A 27,066-nucleotide genomic window follows, 5' to 3' on the forward strand; every position below is an offset into this window, starting at 1 on the left:
ATGGAAGAAGGCTGAGGAAAAAGGGAAAGGTGCACCAGAGAAGTAAAAGGAGGTCAGCTGGGGCAGACAGTGTGTAAGACAGCTTCAGGGATGAGAAATCAGTCATAAGGAGGCAAAGCTCTGCAATGTAGGAAAAGAATGGAAAGACCTGTGTGATGGTCTGAGAAAAAAAATGGACAGAGAAAATGAGGGGAAAGAAACAAAACCAAAACAAAACAAAATAAAAGTCTAAAAAAAAAAAAAAAAGAAAAAAAAAAGAAAACCAAACAGGAAAGGAGAAAAGGAGACAAAGACAAGGGACAAAGAAAAGGAGAAATGTGACCAGGATGTCCATCTGATCTGTTCAGCTAAATGCCAAATGCACTAATTGAAACAGTTTTGAAAGTGAGAACTAAGAAAATATTAAGTAACACATTTCCTTTTGACACTAGTCTTTTCTTCATGTAGACAATGAGCCTCAGACATTTGTTTCACCTTGTAATCTTTGTGCTAGCTTCCTTGAAAAAAAAATCAGCCAGCTTTTCTTTGGCATTCTCAGTGGGTGGATCACAGCCATTTTTAAATGTGATGTCATGGGATTGTATTTGCCAGTCCAGATCAGAAATAATATACAATGCTTTTCCCAAAAGGGCTGCATATGCATGTCACTAAAATGCAATCCCATTATTTGCTTTCTCAGTGTGTTCAGGTTTTGTCTAGGTAAAATAGCAGAAATTAGTATAGGATAAAAAATATTTATATAAGCAGCTCAAGAAGACATTGTTCTGTTTGATCTCACATATCAAAATGGTTACAAATCAAGGGCTGCAAACAAAAGTTCAACAGTATTATGTTATGTAGCTGTGAAGGTTGTCCTGATCCCTGGCCAGGCAAACAGAATGTCAGGGAGTGTCTGCACTTTTGAGCAGCTAATTTTCAAGATCTCCGTAACAGCCTGAGCAAGCCCATGCTGACCTGGTGCCTTTTTTCTGCGGAAATTCACGAAGGAAGTGCTCTCCAAGGCTTGAGGCTCCCTCACCTGTGAGCAGGGAGAGAGAGGACACTGAGTGTTTACATGGACTGAGGAGGAAGCAGAGAATGCTGTGATCAAACTGCAGGGGTTTCTGAGATAGCTGTGATGCCAGGGATGTCCCAGGGCCACAGGAATGCTGCCCAGTGGCCCTGGCCTCCCTGCCCCTGAAACGGGGCCAGTTCTCTGAGAGCCATCAAAAAGCTTTAGGTTACTAAGAGTATTGTTTTCAACCATTTGTTCCTGAAATGATTTAAATTCTCCTCCCTTTCCTTCTTTTCCCCACATGAACTCAGCTTTGTGTGTGCTCCAAGGAGCTGTTTGTTGTTATGATCAGAGTTTCTGAGCTGGCTCATATTTTCACAGTGATTAGCAATTGTTCTCATAAGCAGTGGGCATCCTTTCTCTGCTTCAGGAGGGAAGGGAATAATTCAGAGTAAATCACAGATTTGTTTCTGATTAAGCTTCCTGGCTGGAGCCATTTGATGACATATTTTCCTTTCCATGCTCAATTAAACTCTAAAAATGCCCTACCTCTGATCCATGCCACTGCTGTGAATGACAGACATGCATATTACTGTTCCCATCACTTGAATTATCAGTAGCATTACAGTTGCTCAAATGTGTAATTTTTTGTAACTACAGTTAATAACAACCACAAAAACAATGTTGTATCTTTGGGCTTTTTCTTGTGGTTATCTTGTCTCTGGCTTGCATCCCTGTACTGTTGGGATGTGGGCTCTGCAGATAACAGATCCTGTGTTTGGAGCACAGGATCCACTCAGGCTCAGAAAACTCAGTCTTGGGTCTGAGTAATGCTAAGGAAAGGGATTAAGTTTTATTCTTATGTCTTGTAGAGTGACTATTTAATGTTGATTTTAAAAAGCTGTAATAAGAGAAACTAGTATTTTTTTTTCTCTGTTATAAATTCACCTGTATTCAAAAACTGACCATAAGAGTGCAACATTCTCAGAATTTTTAGAATTTGTAATAATTCTTTCACTGTAATTTCTAAAAGTAATTCTTGTATCTGAGGATTTTATTTCACATTTTCACCTGTGCTGGCTACCTGTCCTGGAGTATTAAGTTAAATATGTATCTTGTGCCCTCTTATAATGATACTTTTCTCATTTTTAGTGACAGTACTAATGATTTGTACTTTAATTTCTATTACTGTAGAGTAATTTTTACTTACAATAAACATTCCTGCTAATTAAAGCATTTCTATGAATTTTTTCAGAATTGTGGCTTAGAGATGTGTACATCTGATACAAATGTGTCGTGGAAGTTTTTGAGGACGCCAGTTTCTCTTTCCTTTCTCATTCAGCAATTTATGCATTTCAAAAACATACAGCAAGGGGCAACAGCAATATTCATCACATCTTTTCTCTGAAAGTAATTACAAAACAAAACAAATGATTTAACCCATAGAAAATTCTACTCACCACATACCTATTTCAAATACTGACATGGCTGGTTCTATGAAAAATGCTATACTTGGACACATATTTGAAAGAATCAAAAATATTCTGCTACTGCACAGCTGAAGAAGCAAAGGAGAGGAAATGATTTTATTTGTTATGACCATCGTGTCTTTATGACTGACCAGCGGCTATTTTGTGAAGCTATTTACCTTTCAATCCCTGCTAAATGGGTTGAGGCACAGCAGTGTTCAAGACAGGATCCTTATTTCCTACAATTCTATCAGGGTATCTAGCTAGCACCTTAATTTCCACATAATTAATGAGATTCTTGCTGAGAAATCACACTTGCCATCTCCAGTTTAAGATAAGCAATACAATTGACATGCTCCCTTTTGATATAATGCCTATTAATTGTACTCTGGCATGTCTCTTTTTTGGTGAATTTGTAAGTGGAGTGGTTATGGATCACTAATTCCTCTTTGGATTTGTCTTTGGTGCTGTGATTGTTGTTGGTGAATCCCCCCAAATCCTCATCAGATCATCAGCACGTGGCCTCCTGCCCCTCATGTGAGCTGCATTTTGTTGCCTCTGATGCACCATGCAGTCTGAGATTTACAGTACAGCATCACTTATTACCTGTTGCACCCTCAGCTCACAAGAAATTCATAAACAGAAGGGGTTGGGCTTTAAAGTTAGAGGATGGCAGTTATGTGTGGTCTAAGATGCTCTCTCAGCAAATTAACACATTAAGAAAAGACCCAAACATGAAGCTTTTAATTCTTCTCTTAATTCACCTTTAAATCCACCATCTCATCTGGAGTATTGATTACTGACTCCTCTTGCCTTAAAATCTCACTTGCATATACAGGAAAGTAGAGCCTCCAAAATGGATCAGCTCAGTTCCATAAAAATTGAATGACACAAGTTGTTTTGTAGCAGGATGGCATTTTGTAGCTGGCATCATAATGCAAGGAAGGCTTGCTGCTTGGCAGAGCCCTGTGTGAAGACGAGCAGTGCTTCCAAGTGATATAAATAGTGTCTCTTAATCCTTGCATTGATCTTCATGAGCTTGCTTAAGGTTCAGCTACCTATGTTTGTTTAGATTACTGTGGATTTAAAATTAAGACAACTGTGTTTTAATATAATGTTAAATCCTAAAAGTAGTCATGATTTAATGGGCAGTTATTAAAGGTAAGAGCTGCTTCTCAGGCTAAAAGTAGACGAAGATCTAATGGCCAGTTAATCTCCTACTTTGTAGCTGACCATTAATAAATTACCTATTTTTATATTCTCCACAGTATTTTTTTGCTGGCACACTTAAAAATGCCTTCTCAGTCCTGACATCAGAACTGATCTGCCACCGTTTGGTACAGGGACTGGAGAGGAACAACTTCCATGTGCTAAGAAGTGATAAATGTTCTAATCAAGAAGCCAACAAACATCAGCCCAAGCATATTCATTGCTCCTGAGTTGAGCTTTGCCAGCTGAGGGGCTCCACAAGTGGAATTGGCTTCTTGCTGTGGCCAGGATTCCCAGTGAGGAATGTGACATAAGGCTGATACTTGTGATTTGACAGAGAGTTGGGTTGCCTATTTTGAAATGACTGTTTAGACAGAAATTACACAACTTCTGACACAAGAGTGCTGCAGTATGGTCAGGGATCACCAGTTGTGGCACTGTGCTGCTGAAGGGACTATCTTTCACATGAAACATAAGTTCAGAGCTCCAGGAATCTCTTCTTACCAATAAATACCATCCTCTGACAATTTCTGCATGGGAAGGAGTCTCCATATCCATGTTTTCATTACGCTGTTTTGCTTTCCTAAGCTTCACTGCAGTTTGTGTATGTAATTGTATTTTTCAATCTTCTTCTGACATCTAATATTGCTAAATGGTTAAATAGTTGTTTGATTTTCTACAAGTTAGGGCATTCACATGTCTCATGATGATGTTACCATTTATAAAATTTGGGAAAAAAAAAGATTTTGCAACAGCAAGAAATGAATAGAATTGAGTGTGTGACAGGGAGCTGGGAGGTTACATTTATTCTGGTGACAGCAGCTTATCAACACTGCTTTCATATAACACTTTGATTAGTAATTGTGTTGTTAAAGACACCCTATTCCTACCTTCATTTTTATATCACTGTTCTGGTACATGTGAATAGAGGGTGGTGTTACAAGCAGTTGAAGTTGAAGTTCTTCTTTCCCCTTCCTCCCCCACAAGAACACTTAGAGTTGTCAAAAATGCATGTGTTAGTTTTTGAGAACTCCTGGTTTTCAAGTGAGGGTGTTGTTTGATCAGTGAGATTGTTTGCTCTTTGACTTAATCTCCAATTTAAGCCAAATTTTGAACTGTTTGCCTTTGGGGAAGTTGGTCAGTGGTTTTGGACGGTGCCAACCGAGCAAGTTTTCCTTTTTCTCTAGAATTCGTTTCATCTGTAAAAATAAAGTCAACAAGAATGCTGGTGGTTTTATTTTCTTCCTAAAGCCTGAAATAGAAGCCAGGATATTTTGGCACAGAGCAGGAAGGCCAGAGTTAGAAGGAACTGTAACAAGAAAAAAAAGATTTCTGACATGGAGAGTGTGGCACACCAGAATCCACATGTTCAGCTCTGTCATGGGTGGGCTTGGGAGCCTCCTCTGCCAGGACAGGGAAAGGAACGATGGAGCTGGAAGGTCAGCAGTGTTACTTTCATGGGGTGATAGATGAAAATGAAAGGGGAAAGCATGCCCTTTGGGCAAACATTTCAAACATCCCATTTCAGGGGTCTCTTCTGCTAACAGATGCTCATAATTATTTTTCTATTTAAAAGTGGATAGATCTCAACACAAAAGACTCAAACAATGCATCTCTGCTGTTGAGTTGCTATGAGATTACCACAGGATGTGCCTTGACATTTTCTACTCAGAAGTTTAAAAAGGACTTGAGGAACAAGCTGGGTGCAAATCAGAGCTGGAATATGCTGGCAGGGTGGTAAGGAAGAAGTTTCCCATGTAGTGTTTGACTTCAGAGGCACAGGAACTGAGAAGCCAAGCTTGAGACATGAATCTTGAGACTGCACTGTGGCAGCTGCATACAAATAAGCAGCCTATACATTTGAAAGCTTGAGAAGTGAACGGCTGTGCATTGAAAGGTAGGCATTTGGAGGTGGTAAATTTAGCCCTGACTCATCCAATGGCAATTTTGACACTTGGGTGGACTAAATTACTTTTAGGAGTTGCATCATGTTTTTATCAGATAGTTTGATTGAGCATGGTTTAACCCATTTGTATGCCTATGGCCAGATTCTAGATCTTTCTCACTTGAAATAACTATGCCAGGATTTGTTTATATGGAACAGATAGGACATTGATATGTTCTGGGTCACCAAGTTCTTTTCTGTCAGTGATATTATATCAATCTATTGCTTAAACTGACCAAATTTACTGTGAAGGACTTATAATACCCTTTATTGCTCATGGCTGTTTCTGGAAACTAGTGACAGTTTCTTCACAGCTTCGTCCTTCAAATTAAAGAGCTCTTTCCTCTCGCTGGTGTTAACTCCTCTAGTATTTACAAGAGAGCACTCTAAGCCAAGCTCTTCGTGCTTTCCTCACAGACAGGTGCCCTGTTTGCTCAGCCACCTTAGCAGTCCTGCTTTGTATCATTTCAGCAGGAGGGAGTCTGAATTGTGCCCATTATTGCAGAAAATTGTGTTAATTCTTCCAGAAAGAGCTTGCCTGGCACGCTGGAAGTGCATTTGCTGTTTTCTTCAGGCAACACATTCTCACTTGCCAACGTCCTGGAATTAAATGCTCAGTAACTTCTAGGAACAGTGGTTTTCATTTCTGTTTGCCTTGCACACAAGGCTCATTCCACCGCTGAAACTTCGGTGTTGATATTGGGGTATAGGCAAATTTTGAAGCCAGAAAGAAAAGGCTGATGGAGAAGGTCAAACATATACCTAGGTTTTGCTAATTTTTTTTGGCACTTAAATGGAAAAGATGAACTCATTTTTTCCCCAACATTTTTAAAACCGCTAATGTCCTTGTTCATAATAACCCAGCTAAATAATGACTCAAAAGAGATGTATAATTTTTTTACGGGTTTCTCAGGGAGTTCCCCAATACCCGGACCAAGGGACCCTCTGTCCATCCGCCACCTCTCATGGCACGGGATCGCCTCGGCTGCCGCCGCCCCGGTTCTGGCCGAGCCTTCAGCCCGCAGCGCTCGGCTCGGCTGTCACGGCAGCCCTTGGCACGCCGCCTCCGTCGGTCACCGGAGCAGCGCCGTGTCCCGGGCGGGCGGCATCGCCCGGCGGGCAGTGCCGAGCCGCGGGCAGGGGCGCGGGGGGCGCGGGGCGAGCCCCGGGCGGGCGGAGGCGCTCCCCGAGCCGCCGGGGGAGCGGCGGGCGGCTCCGGTTTCCGAGGCGGATTTAACCTTTGCGGCGCGGGCGGGGGGGGTGCCGGCCATGGGGCGGGCAGGGCCGGGGCGAGGCGGCGCCTGGGGCTCGGCGCCGGGCTGGGCTGGGGCGCAGCGCGGCCGCCGCCTCCCGCCGCGGGGATGAGCGCCTCGGCGGCCACCGGCGTGTTCGTGCTCTCGCTCACCGCCATCCCCGTCACGTACCTCTTCAACTGCCTGGCGGCCACCGGCAGGTGAGCGGGACGGGCCCGGCGGGGTGTTCGTACCGGAGGAGCGGGGTGCGCGGGGTGCGCGGGGTGCGCGGGGTCAGCAGGGCGGCCTCGCCGCTGCCGGGTGCTGCCCGCGTCCTGTGACGGGAGCCGAGCCGGGATGCGGCGAGAGCGGCCCCGGGACCCGCTCGCTGCCCGTGGCCATCCCCGGAGCGAGTCCCGTGTCCCGTGTGCCGTGTCCCGTGTCCCGTGTGCCGTGTCCCGTGTCCCGTGTCCCGTGTGCCGTGTCCCGGGGGCAGCGCCCGCTCCCGCCGGGACCGCGGCCTCCCCCGGCCCTTGGCCACCAAACCCCGGCTGTGCTTCAAGGCGAGCGGAGAAGGCGCCGGCCCCGGAGCGCTCCCGAGCCGGGGCTGCCCGCGGCACCCGCAGCCGGCGCGCCGCGCTGGGAATGACCCCGCGCCCTCGCCCTGCCAAAACCGGGATCCCGGCACAAACCGCAGCCTCTCCTCACGGCAAAACCCGCTTCGCATAAAGGTCTGCGTGGTATTCTGTGATCCCACAGCCCGGGGTGTTTTGCAACTTTACTGCACAAATATTTGCTTCTTGTTTTTTGCTACATCTGTTCCTTCCCCATTTTCCTCCTTCTGGCCCGTAACTGAATTTTTTGTTTCTCATTGCTAGAGTAATGTCAAACAACACATGGTGACTTACTTGATTAACTGCCAATATTTATTTCAAATTGATAGACTGCAGTGAAAAGTCACTGCAATATTAACAGCTGTAATGGTATGAAGAAATTCATCACTGGGAAAACAGACTAGCAGGAGATTCAAAGCATAAAATAAATCAACAAGCTAGTACTGCTCATCCTGACTTAGAAACTATGTGTGTATATTTTCTGAAATATTTGGTCTTGCAAATTCTTTGCAATAATTTAAAGTCAAGTTTCACTAAGGTTGATCTTCTCATAATATAATTTGTTCATACACAACTTGTTTTCTTGATGCAGGGTGGTACAATGTACAAAATGATGTACCAGATATTTTTAGCTTATGCTTCTGGACTTTACCTAATTTTTCCGTTCATTTTTTTCTCTTGCACAAATGAAGACTGAGGAGGAGAATCTTACCTTAAAGAGAGCTAAAGATAATTTACACCCTTAGATCTATGGAACAATTTTAAACTGCTTTTCCTAGCTTGCATTTTCTTGGGGAAGGAGACAAATTTGCTTTGTGACAAAGATTTTTTTGTCCTTTATGCCACCCCCACTGTCCATGCAGTAACATTATAGCTCCATCTCCAGGGAAAAGTTCCTTTTGCCTGAGCCCACCTGTGCTGGTCACCGAACCCGCTCAAGTGGTCCTGCCCTGTAGGGCCAGAGAGCTCTCTGGTAGCATTTCCATAACTGAACATCAGCCCAGGTCCATCAGAGGTGCCCACACTGCTACTCCTGTTCCACGGGACTGATGTGATTTATTTTTGAATTTGTAATCTCCTGAGTAGATAATTTATTACTGAAGTGAGATAAAATGTCCCCAGTGATCCTTTTTGGCCTTGAAATCTCTGTGGGTTTGATCCTCATCTTTCCCTTTAATTTTCCCATAGTTTCTGTTTATTTTAGTATGAAAACTGATTTTAGTTAGACAAATCTAGATTTCTGGATATGTTGTTTATCTAGTTATTTTCGTATTTTCTTTTTTTAGCTGATCACACATGCAAAGAGAGGCAGATAAATTCTGCAAAACCATAGGATGAATACTATTGTAGACAATGCAATAAACTTTAAAATCTGTATTTTGAATTATTAAAAGTTACTTTATGAGTATGTGTGTTTGAGGATAGCTGGCTGGCAAAGCAAAATTCTATCAGTGTTCCTTCTAAATTTTTCTATTTTTTTTTTCTTTTTTTCCATACTGTTGCAGTTCCTGGGTGATCGTTGCAGTTGGATTGCTGGTTCTGGTTCTCATTGCTCTGTCAGCTCGTGTTCTGGTCAAGAGGAAGCCACCCAAAGACCCCCTGTTCTATGGTATGTGTGCTGAAGCTGAGTGGCCTGGCTCACCCATGGCTTTGCTCTGGGCTGCTGTGGCTCCTGCACTTTGCCTTGCTCACCTGCAGAAATGACAAGTCATGTTTTCCTCTCTGCTCCTTTTTGCTGTCCTCCCTCCTTTCCATTCACAGTCAAGGCTGTAAATTCCATGTGCCCAAGATTTTGGAAAGGCTGCACAGTCCTTTCTGCAGCCACTGACATTCCATGGGGGCTGTGCCTGCAGCTTCACAGAATTTCACATCCCTCAGAAAAGCTTCCCGAGAGCTGTGTTAACCAACCACAAATTGAAAAATCCTGAGCTATATGGGAAAGTCATATTGTGTGCTGAATATCTGTGACCTCAAAGTTGACACATCCAGTTCAATAGATCTCTGCCTGACAATTTAGTGAACTGTGTCATTCCAAGTATTTATTAATTTAATTTTTCCCTTTTTCCTATTACAGTTTATGCTGTATTTGCCTTTACCAGTGTAGTGAATCTAATAATTGGACTGGAACAGGATGGAATTATTGATGGATTCATGACTCATTACTTGCGAGAGGTAAATAGTAGTTTGGCTTACAAATGTAAATAAAATCTTCAGTATAAATAACTTGGTGTAGTATTTGTCACAGAAAAATAGCCACTCACACATTCAAAACAGTCTTCTTGAATTTTGTAGTTGACCTGCTTTGTTATTGTTGGGGATAAAACCCTCACTGACTTGCAACCTCCTGACTCATTTGACAGAAATAATGTAGCTTTCAAGCTCCATTGTTACAGTTAACTTCAGGAACCCTGCTCTGAGTTAACTTCTGTGGGAATTGAAGGGCCTGGACATGACTGCAGAAAACCACAGAGAGCACTCAGGAGTGGATGAGTTACCACACCAAAATGTGTTACCAAGAAGAAAACAAAATTGCCCCTTTATTTTTGCCTAATCACTTGACCAGAAGGAATGAAAGTAGAGTTAAAAAATGATGATGCCAGATCCCTAGTCAGCAGAATCTGCTGGCTGCTGAATATCAACATCCACCAAAAATAGCTCAGTAAGAGCTTGACAGGAAAGTCACTGAAGTCATTGAAAAGATTCCATGAACTTAAGTGTGAAATGAGTTGGATCCTACAAGGTTCTATGTTGACATCCATATATTCAGTACTGCTGTAGATCTCTAGGCTGCTAAATATATCTATGTTTGTTGTATGCTAAATCTATCTTTATTTTGTAGCTTTTTATCACTAAAACATGGAAAAGTCATATTTTCATAATGTGGCTGAGTAAAGCTGGCAGTCACACACAGGAGTTTCCATCTTGCACCCCTTATTGCAGATGTGGAACTCCTTCAGTTCAGCTTGATCCTGCCTGTGTCAGCTCTGTGCTGGGAAATGTGCATTGTCAGTCAGAGGCTGAAATGTGGAGATTGTCAGTCAGAAGATGAAATGTGCATTGTCAGTCAGAAGGGGAGATGTGGAGATTGTCAGTCAGAAGCTGAGATGTGCATTGTCAGTCAGAGGCTGAAATGTGGAGATTGTCAGTCAGAAGATGAAATGTGCACTGTCAGTCAGAAGCTGAGATGTGCATTGTCAGTCAGAGGCTGAAATGTGCATTGTCAGTCAGAGGCTGAAATGTGCATTGTCAGTCAGAAGGGGAGATGTGGAGATTGTCAGTCAGAAGCTGAGATGTGGAGATTGTCAGTCAGAAGGGGAGATGTGCATTGTCAGTCAGACACTGTACCACTGGTAGAAGGAGCATTGGTTACTGCTCTGGGCTTGTTTGCTGCTGTCCTTTCTGAGTTGTTTCTCTCTCTCTGAGCTCCGTGTGTTCTCCCTACCCCGTTCCAGGGGGAGCCCTACCTGAACACCGCCTACGGCCACGTCATCTGCTACTGGGACGGCTCTGCGCACTACCTGATGTACCTGCTGATGGTGGCAGCCATTGCCTGGGAGTGAGTCTGGCCTGGCCCCTGCTCACCTGCCCTGCACTCTCACATCACCTACAAAGGCCTTTCTTTGCCATGTAGTATTTAGATTTTTGTTTTGGGGTGGTTTTGTGCTGTAGGCCAAAGCAGCGCTGTTGAAATTTCATTACTTTCAGGGATTCTACCCTTGCCAAGTTACCCTTGCTCTGAGCTGACTGAGCCCAGGAAGTGCATGGAGATGCATCCTGCCTTCACCCTGCAGCAGACTCTACATGGCTTTGTGTTAGCTAAAAGCTGAAAGAGGATGTGCACTAAAAGCATGTGTGAAAAAAAATTGTTTTTCAAATAAAAAATTTATGATAGCAAAAATGTATTGCTTAGCACCATGATGATCTCTCATCCCTGTTAAAGAGTGACGTGAAGTTTAAGAGAAAAATAAGTTATTTCTAGAGATTCTTAAGCTTCTTGCTGTTGAATAAAGAGCTTCAGAGAGTAAGCACTTAAATTCCAGAGACAAATGTACCTGCTGGTAACAGTAGCATTAACAGCATGAAATTAATTATTAATAGTCTTATAGTTTTGTACAGCCTGTGATGTGCAAACTCGTGCAGTCAGCCTTCAGAGGAGTGACACAACAGCAAATAAATGAGTATGCCCAGAGCTGTGCTGTCCCTGTGATAACCTTGTCCCACACCAATGCAGGATTCCTCCCTGATCCCTCTCAGAGGCAACAATCCACTCTTGACTTGTGGTACAGGTTTTAAAAGCCTCCACTTGCTAAAACACAACCCCTGCAATGACTGCAATATTTAGGGTAGGGAATTTTTAGAAACAGTTCAATAATTATGTCTTGTTTCTTTTTTTTTTAACAGACAAAGCTATAGAACCATTGGTCTCTACTGGCTGGGTTCCATTATCATGAGCATCATTGTCTTTATGCCTGGAAATATTGTGGGTAAGGAAGTAATTTATTTGACCAGCTTTTTCCTGTGAAACATTTTCTAAATTCAGATTGTGCTATCTATATTTTAGTGCAGTGTTGGTTCATTTCTGTATTAATATGAAAGAGGTATTTTAGGAATATCAGTAAAGAGATACAAGATATTCCACAATTTAAATATGAGGAAGAAAAGATGGAGACTGGGAAAAAAACCCTTTAAATTTACTTTACTTTCAAGGGGAAAAAAGAAAGTATTGTGTTTTGATATATCTATTAGGTTTTCATCTAAACCAGGTTTAAGTAATGAGACAATAATATCTCAGTATCATAAAAATAGAAATCTTACTTTGCATAAAATTTCCAATTTGTTTAGAAGTCTGACTTTCCAACAGCTTACAAGAGGCACCCAAATCACATTTAAAAGTCAAATCTGGAAGTTATTCTGTTTTCAAACTAAATTTAACATTCCTATATTTCTAACATAAATCTGTGCTGTTAGAGGTGAGGGTTGCAATAAAAATATTGGCATCATTATTACTGGCAGGTGATCCATTAAGGGTGAAACCTTTCTCAAGAAAAGATTTCCTTTTTAGCTAAGCTTAAACTGCTGCAAAGTTGAGAAAGATGTTGATGTGTCCAAATCCTGCAGTCAGCTTTGGGGAAGGTCACTTTGGTCCTGCTTTTCATGCCAGAGGAGGAATATTCATGGTGCAGGCTGGGGCCAGCCCTGCTCCCTCCCTCCTCTGAAGATAGATCACCACAGAGGAAAGCAGGTTTAATGTGACTCTCCTGTCCTCTTTCCTTTTAGAAAGCCTCTCAAGAGCATGTCTGCCATTTTCCTTTCTGGCACATAGAGTAGCCAGTGTCAAAGGCACACATTTTCCTGGTTTACCTGAGGCTGAGGAGAGCTCTCTGAATATTTTGTCCTCAGTACAAACTCGTGGGAGAAATCAGCACTTTGGAAAACAAATGCAATATCGGATCTTGAAAAATTGATGCATTTTATCCCCCATTTTAAAAAGAACGAGGTCTCTGCTTGAAGCAGGTTCCATTGAGAGGTTTGAAAGCTGTCCCACCCTGTACCAAATGCAGTGACAGATGTGGCTTCCCATCTTCTCAAAAAGTCCCTAATTCAGAAATGGCTTCCTGTCTCATGGGCTCTTTTACTGGTGTCTCTGCTTCTGCTGAGGATGTGATTTTCAAGAGGATTTGTGTGTTAACATTAGTGATTTCTAATGTTTTACGTTTATTTGCATTATCATAGTTGCTTCACGTTTGATGTTACATAGCATAATTTTCTATTCTTCTGCAACAGAGCTTACAAATTCTCATAAATCTTGTAATAATTTTTCAACAGGCAAATATGGAGCAAAAGTGTGTCCTGCAATTTTCCTAAGTATCCCATATGTCTGCCTGCCCATATGGGCTGGGTTCAGGATTTATAACCAACCTTCAGTGGCTCACGACACTCCAGTCAAGGTAATTCTGTTGTATCTCAGTGCTGGCTCCTCTTAGGGCAGCTGAAACAAGCTGCCTGTTTCTGGTGGGTTGTACAGGTCCCTGGTGAGCATGGAATGTGCTGTGACTGCTCTCTCTGATGACAATTGCTGTCTGGCTTTGAAGACTGCAAAAATATCTATACTGCAGGATATTTCATTATGGTGGAATAAAGAAAAAGCAAAAGAATCTCATGTCTGGAGTAAGGAACCCATTCATAAGTGTAATTGTATTCCTAACCTCTACCTATTCAATTTCTGTCTGATTCAGTTTCTTAGCTGATGAAAATAATGGCATTTACCAGCTTCTTAAACCATCACAAAATCCTGTAGAAACACTGCAGGAAAGCACTCTTCTGCAGATGGCTTACAGATCTCATGTAATTTAAAAAAAATTTTATGTGCTTTCTGTAATATTGGATTTTACAAGTGAGACCCTGTACATAAATTGATACAAAAATTCTTTACACATTTCTTGTAAAAATTCTGTAAAAACTTTTAAGTAAAACTTTTTAGACTTCTGCCTTTGAAATAGCTAGATGGGTTGTAATAAGATTAACTGAGCCATGAAAATAATATATCAATAGTTTATGCACTGTTTTATAAAAAAAAAAAAAGGTAAAAACCCCCTGCAGTACATAGCACAGAACGGATTTTTAGCCAGTTTATTGCTGCAGCCCTCCCCATCAGCTGTAACCAACAGAATCAATGAATATTTTTGTATCACAGGAGCTCCTGAGGCTCGGTCAGGTTCGTTCTGTCCCTGCAAACAGGGACAGAGGTGAAGGGTTGTGGCTGCTCAGAGCCAGCAGGGAGCCAGAGTGTGAGTGGCACAGACAGAGTGACAGCAGGACAGACAGACAGACCTGCCCAGAAACACAACAGCCAGCCAGCCAGCCCTTCTTAGGAGGAGAGAGAGGCACAGAGGGGTGCCCAAATCTCCTCAGGGCTGAAGAACACCTACAGAATCACAGGTTTAGGGCAAATCCCTATGGAAGGCAAACTGGAGGAATCTTCAGGTGCTAAACCTCCTGCTGTCCTGCACAGGAGCCACCTGCCCCATCCCAAAGCCATTTGAGTGATTCATTTGAAGGAGACTCTATTCCTGGCCAGAAGCACTTTCTTTAGACTCATCAAGTCTAGTTAAAGATAGTGATGGCAATTTTTACTGCACACATCAGTGGGAGCAGCCATGGATGAAGGATTCACTTTGTTTTCCTGGTATAAAGAATGCTACAGAAATAGACTTTATAGAAAATATGTGATGGACTGATTAGTTGCTGAAATACAACCATGTCTTCTGGGCTTGCCAGGAGATAAACTGCTTGCCTAGGTTTGATATTTTAATTTAGTTTGTATTTCAGAGAAACTTAGATTTAATATTCTATTTCAAAAAGAGAGTTCAGGAAAAGCTGATGACCTGAAAATTTAACATTGCACTTCTTTGTGAATCCTTTCCTGGAAACCTAAACTTCTCTGCCTAGAAGGTTATAGAAAAAGCCTTGATTCCTTTCACTGGAACCTCATAGCCCACCCAAGCTGTTTGTTTTTTAGAAGTTGTATTTAGTCTTCACAGGTAAATTATGCTTCATATCTGAGCATGCCTTTAAATCTTAAAGTGACTACTCATGAATTTTTCATGCAACTCTTTCAGTCCCAAATTAAGAATTGTTTCCAGGAAATAATTGTGTTTAATGCTGCTAATCAGTGAGATAATCATTGTAAGTCCTGAACATATCAGTAGCTCATTTGGAATTAGCTGTAAAATTAAACTTTTTAAAACGATAATTATTCAGAGTTGGCATTAAAAGATTTAGGAAGAAAATGTAGCAATGGTGAGTGCTATTATTAGTATATAGGAACATACTATTATTAGTATATAGGAAAATACTTAAATGAAAATAACAGAATCAAAGTGTATTCTGTTGGCCAAGATATACATTGCTATAATAATTTTACAAACCTGTTAGTTAAAAAAATAATCACTGTGGGGGCAGAGGAAAGGTATCCAAGTTTTGGTTGCTTTCCAATAGAGGGGTGCAGGGGACTGGAAAGGAGCTTGCCCTCATTTGGAATCAAACCCAGCTCTGCTGCAGTCTTTGCAAAGCCCAACAGATTTATCTGCAAGTATATCAGCTCAGAAAAGTTTAATAGAATTTAAAAATCTTTAACAGAATTAATGCACAAATTCAGATATATACATGAATTCTGAAGGGACTGACTTTTACATACAGCACAAAAGATTATTCCAGTTCCCTAAAACTGATGACATGAGAAGCCTCTCAGAAGTTATGGAAAACAGCTTTTTCCTGGAAGTGAGAGGAATGGCAAAGTGTGCCTGGCCACTTCCTTGCTGCACAAAAGAAGCCCTGGGGCTGCAGGATCTGTGATGAGTTCAATGTTTGCAGAGCATGGGGAGCCCGTGGTGGCTCTGCTTGGCCAGTGCTCTTAGCATGTAATTCAATTTATCATGGGTGATGGGGCTTTGCTGGGTTAAAGAAAGGTAAGGAAAAACTACTCTTCAGTAGTCAGCAAAGTGCAACCTGCCTTTCAAATTCTTGCTTCTGATTTTTTTACCTTTTTTTTAAAGCTTTGCATTTTCATTTTGTTTGCATGCATGCCTAAAGAAAAAAAGGGCGAGTTTTCTGTACCCTGGCAATTTCACAAACTAGTACTGCACCAAAGGTTGCTTCCACTTAGTGGCTTTGTGTCAAACCCTCTAAGCACAAAGTTCTATTGCAGCTTTGTGATTACAGTGAATACACACATCCATTTAATATTTAGAGGGATATTGAAATATTTGAAAAGAGGAGATTATATATATCTATAAGCTTCATACATAGTCCAAAAGGGAAAGAAAATATATCAGCTTTCCATTATCCTAGGTAGTCTACAATTGAAAATTATTTTTAACTCATAAGTGACCTTTTTTTTTCATGAGAAGAAGTATTTGAATATAGGCATCCTTTGCAGGTAATATTAAAAATACTCCTACACCAGTACTCTGAGTACTGTGAAGTGACACCATACTGCCAAAACCAATTACTTGTGTTAGAAAATCAAACAAAGGTGACATTTTTTTTTTTCTGAAAAAGACCTTTAAAAGAAAATAAGAAAAAAAAATTGTTATGAAAGGGATGGTTTATGTTTGCCACAGCCTTATTTTTGTTAATTTGTAATCCAGATCTTGTAGTATTTACTCAGAAATTGTGCTTGCAAGATTGTTTCTCCTGTTTCAATGACTTTATTGTGAGTATCTTGATCCTGTGTGCTTTTAACTGTGCCCCTGCATCCTAATTTCTGTTTTGCACTTTGGAGACAATTCCACAAGTGTATAACAGGAAGGAAATCAGGTTTTTCTTTTGCTGCCTGCATGCCAACAAGCGGCCAATAAAAAGGAAGAGGAAATGAGTAACACATATACACGGGGAAGTTTTCCCTCTGAACTGCACAAAGATACTGTGATGTGTTTATAATTTTGTCTGTGCCTACACAGTGCAGACAGTGTAGCTCAAATGATTTCCATGTAGGTTTTACTGTAGGCAAGGAGATGCCTTTGGTTCCCCCAATGCACCTTCCCCATTAGACATGGAAATGCAGAATGTGATCCCTCCCCTCTGTCCCTGCAGCAGGGGATTCCTGTGCTGAGGAAAGGAGGCACAAGACCAGAGCCAGGCCTTGGAGCTGCCTCAGTGCCACCCCAGGAATTCCCAGGGCTCAGGGACAGAAGAGGAAGGGTTTCCTCATACTCCATACACACACAGATTTCATTCTCTATTTCTGCACTGCACACTGATATACAATATTTGCTCACTGAACTCAGCAGAGGACTCAGCCAGCCACAGAAAAGCTTTTATTTTATGCCAGTGATAGTCCATTAGTTTTAATAGTGTCACAAGCTGCTGAAAACCAGCATTTAATAATGAGATGGATCCAGTCCTTTTACAAAGCATACTAGACTGAACTTCAAATGTCTGAGACAAGCCTACATTTCCAAGGCTTTTCTACATAGGGACATTCAGGAAAACAAATGATTTCCAATTACAAAAAGAGAATTCTGAAGAAGTTATGCTGCTTTAGAGCCTTAGGTGATTGCAGAGTTAGTGTTCATTTGATTTAGCTTGCTTGAAATGACACTAATCTGTATTGAGTGGCTTCAGTTGGATCCATCCATTTCTAGAGTTTACTCAGATGAATGTTCCTCACTACATCCTCTAAAGTCTGGAGTTTAGGTGGGAATCTTTCTGTCTCTGAAATCAGAGGATAGATGGGATGCTTTGTGATGTTTCACCCCTCCACCCTGTGTGCAGAGGCTGCTCTGGGGTGGAAGGCAGTGCCAGGGAGCAGGATGTGCCCACAGCCCTGTTCTGTGTTGCAGGTGGTTCAGGAGGTGCAGAAGAAAGGACTCCTAAGGCGACCAATAGATTTAATGCTAGCTGCATACCTCATTCTGGCCACGGGCTTTTGCATATTCAGGGGCATGGTAAGTTGAAGATATTTTAATAATTTAAGCCAATTTTCAGTCAAACTTTTAAATTTGAGTCTGTACGAAAAAGCACTTACATTGTGGTCAGGGGAAATCCTGTAACATTTGGGTTCAAACACGCCTCAGATACAAAAGGATAAATTATATATGATAACTATTGGTGCTTTGCTTCTCCATTTTGTGCTGTGTGCAGCATGTTTTTTCAAAAGGAAGTGCACAACCACCAGAGTAAATAGCATCCCAAGAGGAAATCAACATGACCTGAAACTGTTTTCATTGGTCTGTTGTTCCATTTATGGCCCAGAATATGGAGACAAAGCAACTAAAGTAATTCTGTATTCATGTTTTTCTAAGCAGTAATGCATATTTAAAATTATATACAAAACCAAGTTAGCTTACACTGCATGAGATAGAGGAGAACATTTCCACCTAAAATGAAAAAAAAAAAATCCATGTTGTGAACAGCACACATTGTTTCTACTTACCAAGAGACAGTTTTTAAAAATGGTTGCTCTCTAAGCATAGTTGATTGAATCAAAATTTCTGAGGGAAGGAAGCAGAACTGAAAATGCCTTCAGGAGTAAATTCAGTCATAGGTAAATCTATTCCCTTGTCAGCTCTAATGCATTTTCTATCTTAAGCAAAATGAAACTTGTGTATCATTCAGTGAGCATATCTCAGACGTTTGGGCATCTCAGATAACTGCTTGCTTGCTTGATTTGTAGATTTGATCCTTTCTAGAATAATTCAAGTAGGAAGTGATGATAAATCAGCAACATTTTATTTACCTAGAGCAGATTGTCCTTTTGTAGTTGTGCTGCTCACATTCCTCTCTCACCTCCTGTTTCTCTAAAAACCTGCCTCTCAGAAATATTTTTTCTTCTAATTTGTCAGACTGCTTTGTTTCCTATAGATCATGTGACTTCAGAGAACCACTGATACAGGTTAAATAAGCTGGTTTACCTGTAATTTCATTTGTGGAAAATATTGGTCTCATGGTCTTACTTGGTTCTTCAGTCCCACTTTGTTTCTCAAGGAATTTTTTTTGTTGATTTTGAGACTGTGGTAATTTCCTTATATATTTCCTTCACCAAGCAGGAATTGCTTACTGGCCTTGATTATATGTACAGAAATCAACTGAACTTCTCTGTGTAAGGTGCAGGAACCATAATTTTGTGAAGAAGTTCACAAAACACAATCCATTATAGTCCACTCAGACCTGTTTCTTGGATGCCCATGTTGGAAAAGAACAGGGAGGAATATTGACTGTAAAGTTTTGCATTGCCTCCTCAGAATCACACACCAAATGCACCTGAATCTGAGCTGTGCAGAACTTCCTGTTCAGCCCTGTAGCTCAGGCATTAACGATGCCACAGACAAGCCCAGGGACCTGCTCACATGCATTGCTAGCTCAATTTAGAGCAGATTGTTTTGTAGCAGTTTTAAGGCCTACCACAAAAAGTGCAATTTTTGCAATTTATCCATGTTTATTTGGAACTTTTTATTCCTATAGGCATGTAAAATCCAACAATCCCTCCTTTACTACTCTCAAAAATTATTACTTTAAGTAACACCTGTCTCATGCATTGCTGCCTTGTCCCAGTGCAGCTCTTTTCTTGGATTACACCCATAGCTTGCTATCCTAAAACTGGGTGCTTATCCTGAAGTTTCCACTCTTAGAGCAATTTTCCATTGGAAAGTTCATTTGGTGTGATCAAAGGCTATTTATCAGAGCAAATCAATAGCAATTATACTTTTACAACAGCACAGCCAACTGGCTAAATTCTCTCCCAGTCAAAATCTTCAAAGCAGGCTTTGAAGAAACTTCCTCACACACCCACTGAGCAGGAGCTGAGAGGGGGCTGCATTTCCCCTTTTATTTGGTGATCACATGGATCACCTTTGCCAGCTCTGTGCTGCAGACCATGAGCACACCCCTAGGGCTGATAACACCAGGTTGGCTGGTTTCAGAACAAATTGATCACTGGAAGTTGTTTTAAAACCTCTTGTCAGATTGCCCTGGACTGCCCCGCGGAGCTGTGCCGCCTGTACATCCAACTGCACGAGCCCTACATAAAGGATCCTGCTGCCTACCCCAAGCTCCAGGTGAAGCAGGGAGTGGGGAGGAGGGATTTGTGAACAAGGATGAAGCCATCTCTGAAGGCTTCAGAGATGACAAGATCAATATGGGAATTATCATTCATGGCAAATTAGAGTATTTTCTAGTACCATTTCTAGCTATTGTAGGATACCAGCTCCTCGTTGTGATAAGCTTAACTTAGGTTCAAATTGGTTACATGGAGCTTCACATCCTAATTACTCAGGGTTCTTTTAACACAGCCCATGAAACAGATCTGTGTGCTTTTTATGTTCATTTCCCTTCCTCAGAAAGGCAAAGGAACTTTCAGTCAGGAATCATGGAGCAAGAAGTAGTGCAGTAGGACGAGATTCCTTAGGCTCACATTGCACTGCCATCCCCAGGGACACGCTCTTGAAAAAGGGCACTGCACACAAAAATCATTGCAGATGGGGGAATGTTGTGCTTTAGTTCTGCAGAATTTGATGTTCACATTCTTTTGCAAGCCTGGCTGCTGCAGGGGGACAGGGCCCAAGGCAGTCAGAGGACACAGGGGTGAGGAAATGAGCAGAAAGCAAGTGTCACTGCTGGATGAGCTCCTCCTGGGAAAGGGAGGGCATGGGGGAGCTGTGTCCCACAGCTCCCAGCTGGGAGTGCAGTGGGGCCTGACAAAGGCTCCCTGTGTTAAGGAGTTAAGCCAGGCCATGCTTTTTGGATGGTCTCAAGATAGTAAGGGGCAGGAATACATGTCCTGGGTGAAGGGTGTGTGGGTGGGACAAGGAGACAACAGACACCCATATCAGCAGAGACCCTAGGGTAGCTGCATCCAGTCAATAGCATCCAGGTGTGACAAAATAGCCTGGGAATCACTGCTGCCAGAAGTGTAGTTTTGAGTGGTCTCAACTTCTCAGTGAGCAGCTTTTTTGGTTTTTAAATGCACTTCCCTCACACTGCAGAGGAACTGATATTTGTGTTTGGAATGCAGATGCTGGCATACATGTTCTACTCTGTGCCATACTATGTGATTGCTCTGTATGGCCTGCTGGTGCCTGGCTGCTCCTGGATGCCTGATCTGACCCTCATACATGCTGGAGGACTAGCTCAGGTATTTCTTTGCAAAATCTTCACTTTTAAATTACATTATAATAAGTAGAGACCTATGGAATGAATAAAGGGTCCAGGGCTTGATCTTCCCAGGTAGGTTTTGTGTTGATGTAACCTAGATCACCTTTTGTATCTGTAAAATTTAAGGGAGTGAATAATCAAATCTACTACTCTCTAATGACCACATTCCTGCTTTAGCAGACTTCTCTCCTTCTACACAATGCTTTTATTTGGCTCATTTAAACCTTATTAAGCACCATGCACTCTTTAGCTGGCATCATGAAGGAAGCCCATCTTAAAGCTGTGACAGGCAATCTTAAAAAAACCCAACAAAACCCAAACACAACACAACAGCACAATACATTGTTTCCATAATATGTGTTGGTCAAGTAGGTAGTTTGAAATATACAAAGAGAAAAAGTACCTCCTTGTCACACAAAATGTACAATATCATTGGAGGATGTTGAGAGAACTCAGGGAACCTCCTGGGCCACAAACCACAGTAACACTCAGAAGTGTTTGTGTTCCCAACAGCAGACAATGATCATTTTTCTTTTACTCATTCCATTCTGGTTCCCTTAAATAAACAACTGTAGTTAATTACTAAATGGGGCTGATGCTCATGAGAAGACTGACCAAAACAATTCAACAGGAACTAGTAAATGACTTATGAGAGACAGATGAGCATTAAACAGATGAGACACAGGGACAATTGGTTTGTTCTGTACATAGGAAATGAAATGTGAGTGCCCAGAACATCCAGACAACACAGAAAATAAGCACAATAACCCTGCCAAAATAGTGACAACATAGGGACACAACAACAACTGTAATCCAAATATTACTATCAGACAAACACAAACCAACACTTGGTTCCTTGGGTCTGAGATAATCATAGATACAAACTAAAATCCACTTTAGCTGCCCAATAAGAAGGGTGGAGTGGTATTTTCTATTTTATCACAGAGAATAGGACTTCTTTTTTCTTCTCTACCAGTTTATAGAGAATCTTGAACTATCATGTGATATCAAAACAGAATCTGGCAAACATTAATGAGGAAGTTTAGATGCTCAAAAGGTGTCATAAATATTGTACAACTGTGTTTGGCCAAAATCTAATTAAAAAAAAAAAAAAAAAGCACAAGCTAGCTAAGTAGGCAAGGCTGTGTTGGGAACTTCCTCTACTGACAGATTACTCAGGTTCCATAAATTACCCAGAAAATCAGGGAAAAAAAAACTCCTTCAAAGATTTTTTAACACAAGAGAAAGTAAATCAGAAGTCAGAGTGTGCCAACTATCACAACCTTGCAAACTTACCAGAAAGCTCAGCCTTCCAGTCTGCTTGGTTTGGGTTTCCCCCAACCCCACCCCTTTTATATGTTTCCTGTAATAAATAATCACTTTTTTTTTTTTTTTAACAGTCCTTTGTACCTTTTGTACCTAAACTTTGTTGCTGAAGTCTAAAACCCCTCTGTTGTTCTTTGTGGTTCTGCCTCAGGATGTGCATTTACACATTAGACTAACACCCAACATTTCCCATTTCACTGTTTAAAGCTCGTCCTGGCACCAGCAAATGCTGTGGGCTGATAGAAACTCATTAAGAGAACTCTATGTTGCTGTTCTCTCTTCCTATTTTATCTTGCTTCAAAAAACAGTTCTTGACATTTGGGAGAGTTTTTTTTTTTTTTTGTCATTTTGACTTTAAAGCACTGCAGGATGAACTTCAGTTATCCTACAAGTGCAGATGATTTAATTGATTTCAGTTAGTAAACTGTGACCAACCTGGGATGTAAAATGCATGTGACAAAGAATTGAGGGCTCTTTCTTGATTATTTGGGTGCTTTGTCATTTTGAGGCAAAAACCACATTTACAGATTTGTCTACTGTTACCTTAAGTTAAAACACTTAATTGATAATTAAAACACATGTAGTTACCAAAACACATTTGCTTCCTCTCACACAAGGTCCAGTAAAGCTAAGTGTCTGATGGTGGAAGCAGTGGGCACTGCTCCCTGGGAATGAACACTGCTCCTACAGATGGGGAACATGGAGATTTTAATCATTTTTATTTCTATCATTATCATGTACTTTTTACAAAAACAAGTCACAAAATACCATGTGATGCATCTAAACTAAGACCCTCCAAAGTGCCTACTAGCCTTTCACACAGACACACATGTGCTGATTTTCAGAATTACAAACAACTCTCAGCTGAAATGACTCCATTACTAACATTCAGACTCCAAATCCTGTTGTGACCCAATAATTAGACTTTCTGAAGCTTCAGGAGGAGCTCTTTGAATTTCATATGAGTGAAGTACCAGGAGCTTTGATGACACAAAAGGGTTGGAACAGCCTCTGAACTTAATTAAACTGGTATTTCCCTATGCAAGTGAGCCATGTGAGAAGGATGGAGAGCCACAGCCTTACTAGCCAAAATCAGAGACCCTGAGACCCTAAACCCAAGGAATGTATTTTTCTAGGTTACTCCCCTTCTATTTGATGGCTTTGTTAGGCTCATGAGACCAGGTCCAAACCCTTCCAAAATTACAATCTTTGCCTGATTTTAGTCAGTCTTAGAGAGAAGGCACAGAGTGAAGAAGGACTCCTAACCTTTTTCTGGGTCTTTCCTCTGCCCTTAACTGCAGGGTAAAAAATACATGAAATACTGCCTATGATTAGGCAACAAGGCAAAAAATACTGTAAAAATTGCAAGTGCAGACTGCTTCATAGAGACAAGCAGGCCAGTGAGAAGCAGGCAGACACAGGCTGCAGTGTCCAGCAGCTTCCACCTGCTGGGAGTGCCAAGCAGAGTGGCCAAGGCTTCAGGGGTGACAAAGGCTGCGTGCTGGGCATGTAAGGCTACCTCAGGAGGATACCTGCAGCATCTCATCTGGTTGATTTCTCAGCCAAGGCTCAGGGGTTTGTTGGAGCCTCCAAATTCTCCACTTGGAGAGGGGATCAGTAACAGAAAGCACTGAGGAATGGCTTATTTGCTGAGAGACCCCAATGACAGCAAGGAAACAGCAGACTCAAGGTTTCATCAGCCTACTGCACACAGGCACAGGGCTCTGCAGGGACTGACAGCTCAGAATTTGGGGTTTGGTGCCAGTCTGCCTGAAGGGAGAGCAGCACTGGGCCACTGCTGAGTGAGAGATCTGCTTTTAACACATATCCCCTGCTCCAAGTAAGAAAAAAAAAAAAAAGAGGGGAAAGAAAAAAAAGTAGCAGCAGAGAACAGTCATGAAACAGAAATACAGGAGATTAAAGACATAACACAATTTTCACAGAGGCAAATCAAATAAACTAAAAAAAAAAAAAAAAAAAGACTTTACAGACCTAAATATCCTCCTTGGTAATGAAAGAAGAAGCCATGTGTTACAGTGAAAAACAAGTCTAATAAACAATAACTTCATTATATGGTGCATCATTAACCACTAAAAATCTTTGTAGGCTACAAACAGGACATCATGTTACTGCTTTTTGGTTTTACAACAATTAAAGCTCACTAATGTCCCACAACTCCTGTAAGAGACAAGACCACACAGTAAGGCTTAGATACTCAGGCATCTTGGAGGCTCTGGGAGTTCTGGGTCTCAGAAGCATCCCCTTACAGCTCCTTCTGACAAGGTTTACTGTGAATTGGGAGAAATTTATAATCAACTTACTCTGAAGCACAGCTGGCCACGCTCGCAGGCAGGCAGGCCTCACATTCCCCTCAGAGAAGGAGCAGCTTTGCAGCTTCTTCACCCCAGACCAGGCTCTAAAAATGCAGCCCAGAGGCTCTTGATGCACCAGAGAGCCCAAACCTCCTGCCTGCAGCCTGCTGGCAGCTCTCTGTCTGTCTGTCCGTCTGTCTGTCCCTCTGCGGCCCTGTGCTATGAGGGGGCTTTGCTGCGGGCCTGCTCTGGCTGCCGGGGCTGAGGAGGCTCCTCCAGCAGGGACTGAAGCAGGGGTGGCAGCGGGGGTGGCAGGAGGGGTGGCAGCGGGGGTGACAGCGGGGGTGGCAGCGGGGGTGGCAGCAGGGGTTGCACCAGGCCCACCCAGGTGCCAGAGGCAGGGCCTGCCTGGGCAGGTGAGAACAAACGGGCTGCAGGAGACAGAGTGAGTTACCAGGCCGAAATAAAAAGGCTGCTGACAATGTGCCCCTGAACATCTGTTTGCAGTGCAATAGCTATTTACAGAAACATGCTAAGTGGCACTCTGCTGAAGTGTGTTTGTATTTGATTTCGTTGATTACTTTGTTTCCTGGCTCAGGTTTGCTCAATGAGCTCTCCCAATTCAGTTGAGTTGGTTAGAATCACCTGAAACCAATTTCTATTTCTGTTTTGATGGATGGTCTCAGCCTAACCTTTTGCTGGGGTGGTGTATTGAGACACCTGCACTTTATTTCCCCTGCACTTTATTTCCCCTTCTACTCTGCTGTGACCAGAACCATGTTCTACCTGAGGCCAAACTGACTCCTGCTGAAGCCAGAACAGAGGATGTGATTTGGCCATAGTGTACTCCTCTGTGTTCCTAAAATCCTGGTGTCCCAGTGCTCTCCTTATGATCAAATTGATGTTCATCTTCTCAGATCTCCTCTGCTGCTAGCTAACTAAATAGTAATTAAAAAATTGGACACACAATAGTTAATGTGAATGAGCAGTGGCTTGAAATAGCAGGTAACAGATGGAAACAAAAGACACCGACTATCCTGACACTTCTATCTTTAAATGTTTGTTTATGCTAAAAATATGCTTCAGGCCAGCAAGCCTGTCTGTGCCTATAACCTTCACTGTATGCTCAGTTTATGCTTCAAACCAGCCCAAGCTTGAAACCCAAATATTGCAGACATTTTCTGAACTCATCAGGAGTTGTGGGATCAGATGCTGGAACAATCTGGGTTTAAGATTAAGAAGTCCAAACCCAAATCAGAACTAACATAGGTTCCAAGACTCTCCTTTCTAACTTTACTCAGAGGGATTGTCTGGCTGCTCCCACTGATGCCAAACTCTCAACAAGCCTCCCAGGCAGGTGGGTGAGAGCCCTTGCCCTGACTGGGCTCTGCAGGAATGTGGACACTTTTTTGGGGATACTCTAGCATAAATTATGACCCAGCAAGCCAGGGTGGAATCCTGTACCTGATCAAATTATCAGTGCCACCATGTGCATAAAACAAACCTCTTAGCATGCCACTGATGGTTCCAGTTATGCCTCATACACCAAGATATTAATGATTTTAGTTTAGACTGTATTTTTATACCACTGTGCAAAAGTATGATGGATAATTCTGGAATAAGAATAAGGGCTGGCTTGGAAAATGTCACTGGAGATGCAGACTTGCACGTAGATTATGCCATCTTTCCAAAAATATACATCAACTTTACCTTTTTTTAATATATGTGTTATATACACACCACAGGCTCAATTTTCCCATATTGGTGCTTCTCTTCATGCTCGAACTCCTTACATCTACAGAGTCCCTGAAGAAGCAAAAGAGTTTTTCCTGATATTGAACATAATGTACGGGATTCTTCCTCAGCTGTTCGCTTACAGGTGTGTCAACAAGCCAGAGTTTTTCATGAAACCAAAACAAGAAGAAAAACCAGAATAGCAGAACTGTTTCCAGCTCCTGTCCTTGGCTATGTATAGAGTTGGGTTGGGATGTAACTGAAGTGCTCAGATGGAACCCCAATGAGGCGTGTAAGATGTGTAAAATTGCACAACTGTGTAGTCGCACGGGCTGCTCTGTTTATCCTACTGAAAAAGGGAAAATAAAGACAACTGCCTTTAGCACCACTTCTCAACATTGTGACTTTGCAGTGCATTGCCAGTTCCCACAGCTATTTTTAAGTAAGCTGCTTTGACAGTTTTAGAAATACTGCATGAAGTTAAATAATAATAATGATGTCAGTGTTTAGCCTCCGCACGCTGAGGAATAGCAGTGCTAGCAGTCCCTGCTCAGAGCTACTGCACAACACGAAGGTCA

General features: G+C 42.0%; 1 protein-coding gene across 1 annotated transcript; it reads left to right on the plus strand.

Annotated features, from left to right (window-relative positions):
• Positions 1-6,945: 6,945 nt before the first annotated feature.
• On the plus strand, positions 6,946-26,884 carry TM6SF1 (transmembrane 6 superfamily member 1). The gene is made up of 10 exons (XM_058033570.1): positions 6,946-7,070; positions 8,969-9,072; positions 9,538-9,635; positions 10,916-11,019; positions 11,865-11,947; positions 13,290-13,411; positions 17,807-17,911; positions 19,928-20,020; positions 20,977-21,096; positions 26,500-26,884. Exons 1-10 carry the CDS (start codon positions 6,979-6,981, stop codon positions 26,689-26,691), a joined length of 1,113 nt encoding a protein of 370 aa, XP_057889553.1. The 5' UTR covers positions 6,946-6,978; the 3' UTR covers positions 26,692-26,884.
• Positions 26,885-27,066: the final 182 nt, after the last annotated feature.

Source organism: Melospiza georgiana, chromosome 13 (assembly GCF_028018845.1).
Source record: "Melospiza georgiana isolate bMelGeo1 chromosome 13, bMelGeo1.pri, whole genome shotgun sequence".
NCBI lineage: Eukaryota > Metazoa > Chordata > Aves > Passeriformes > Passerellidae > Melospiza > Melospiza georgiana.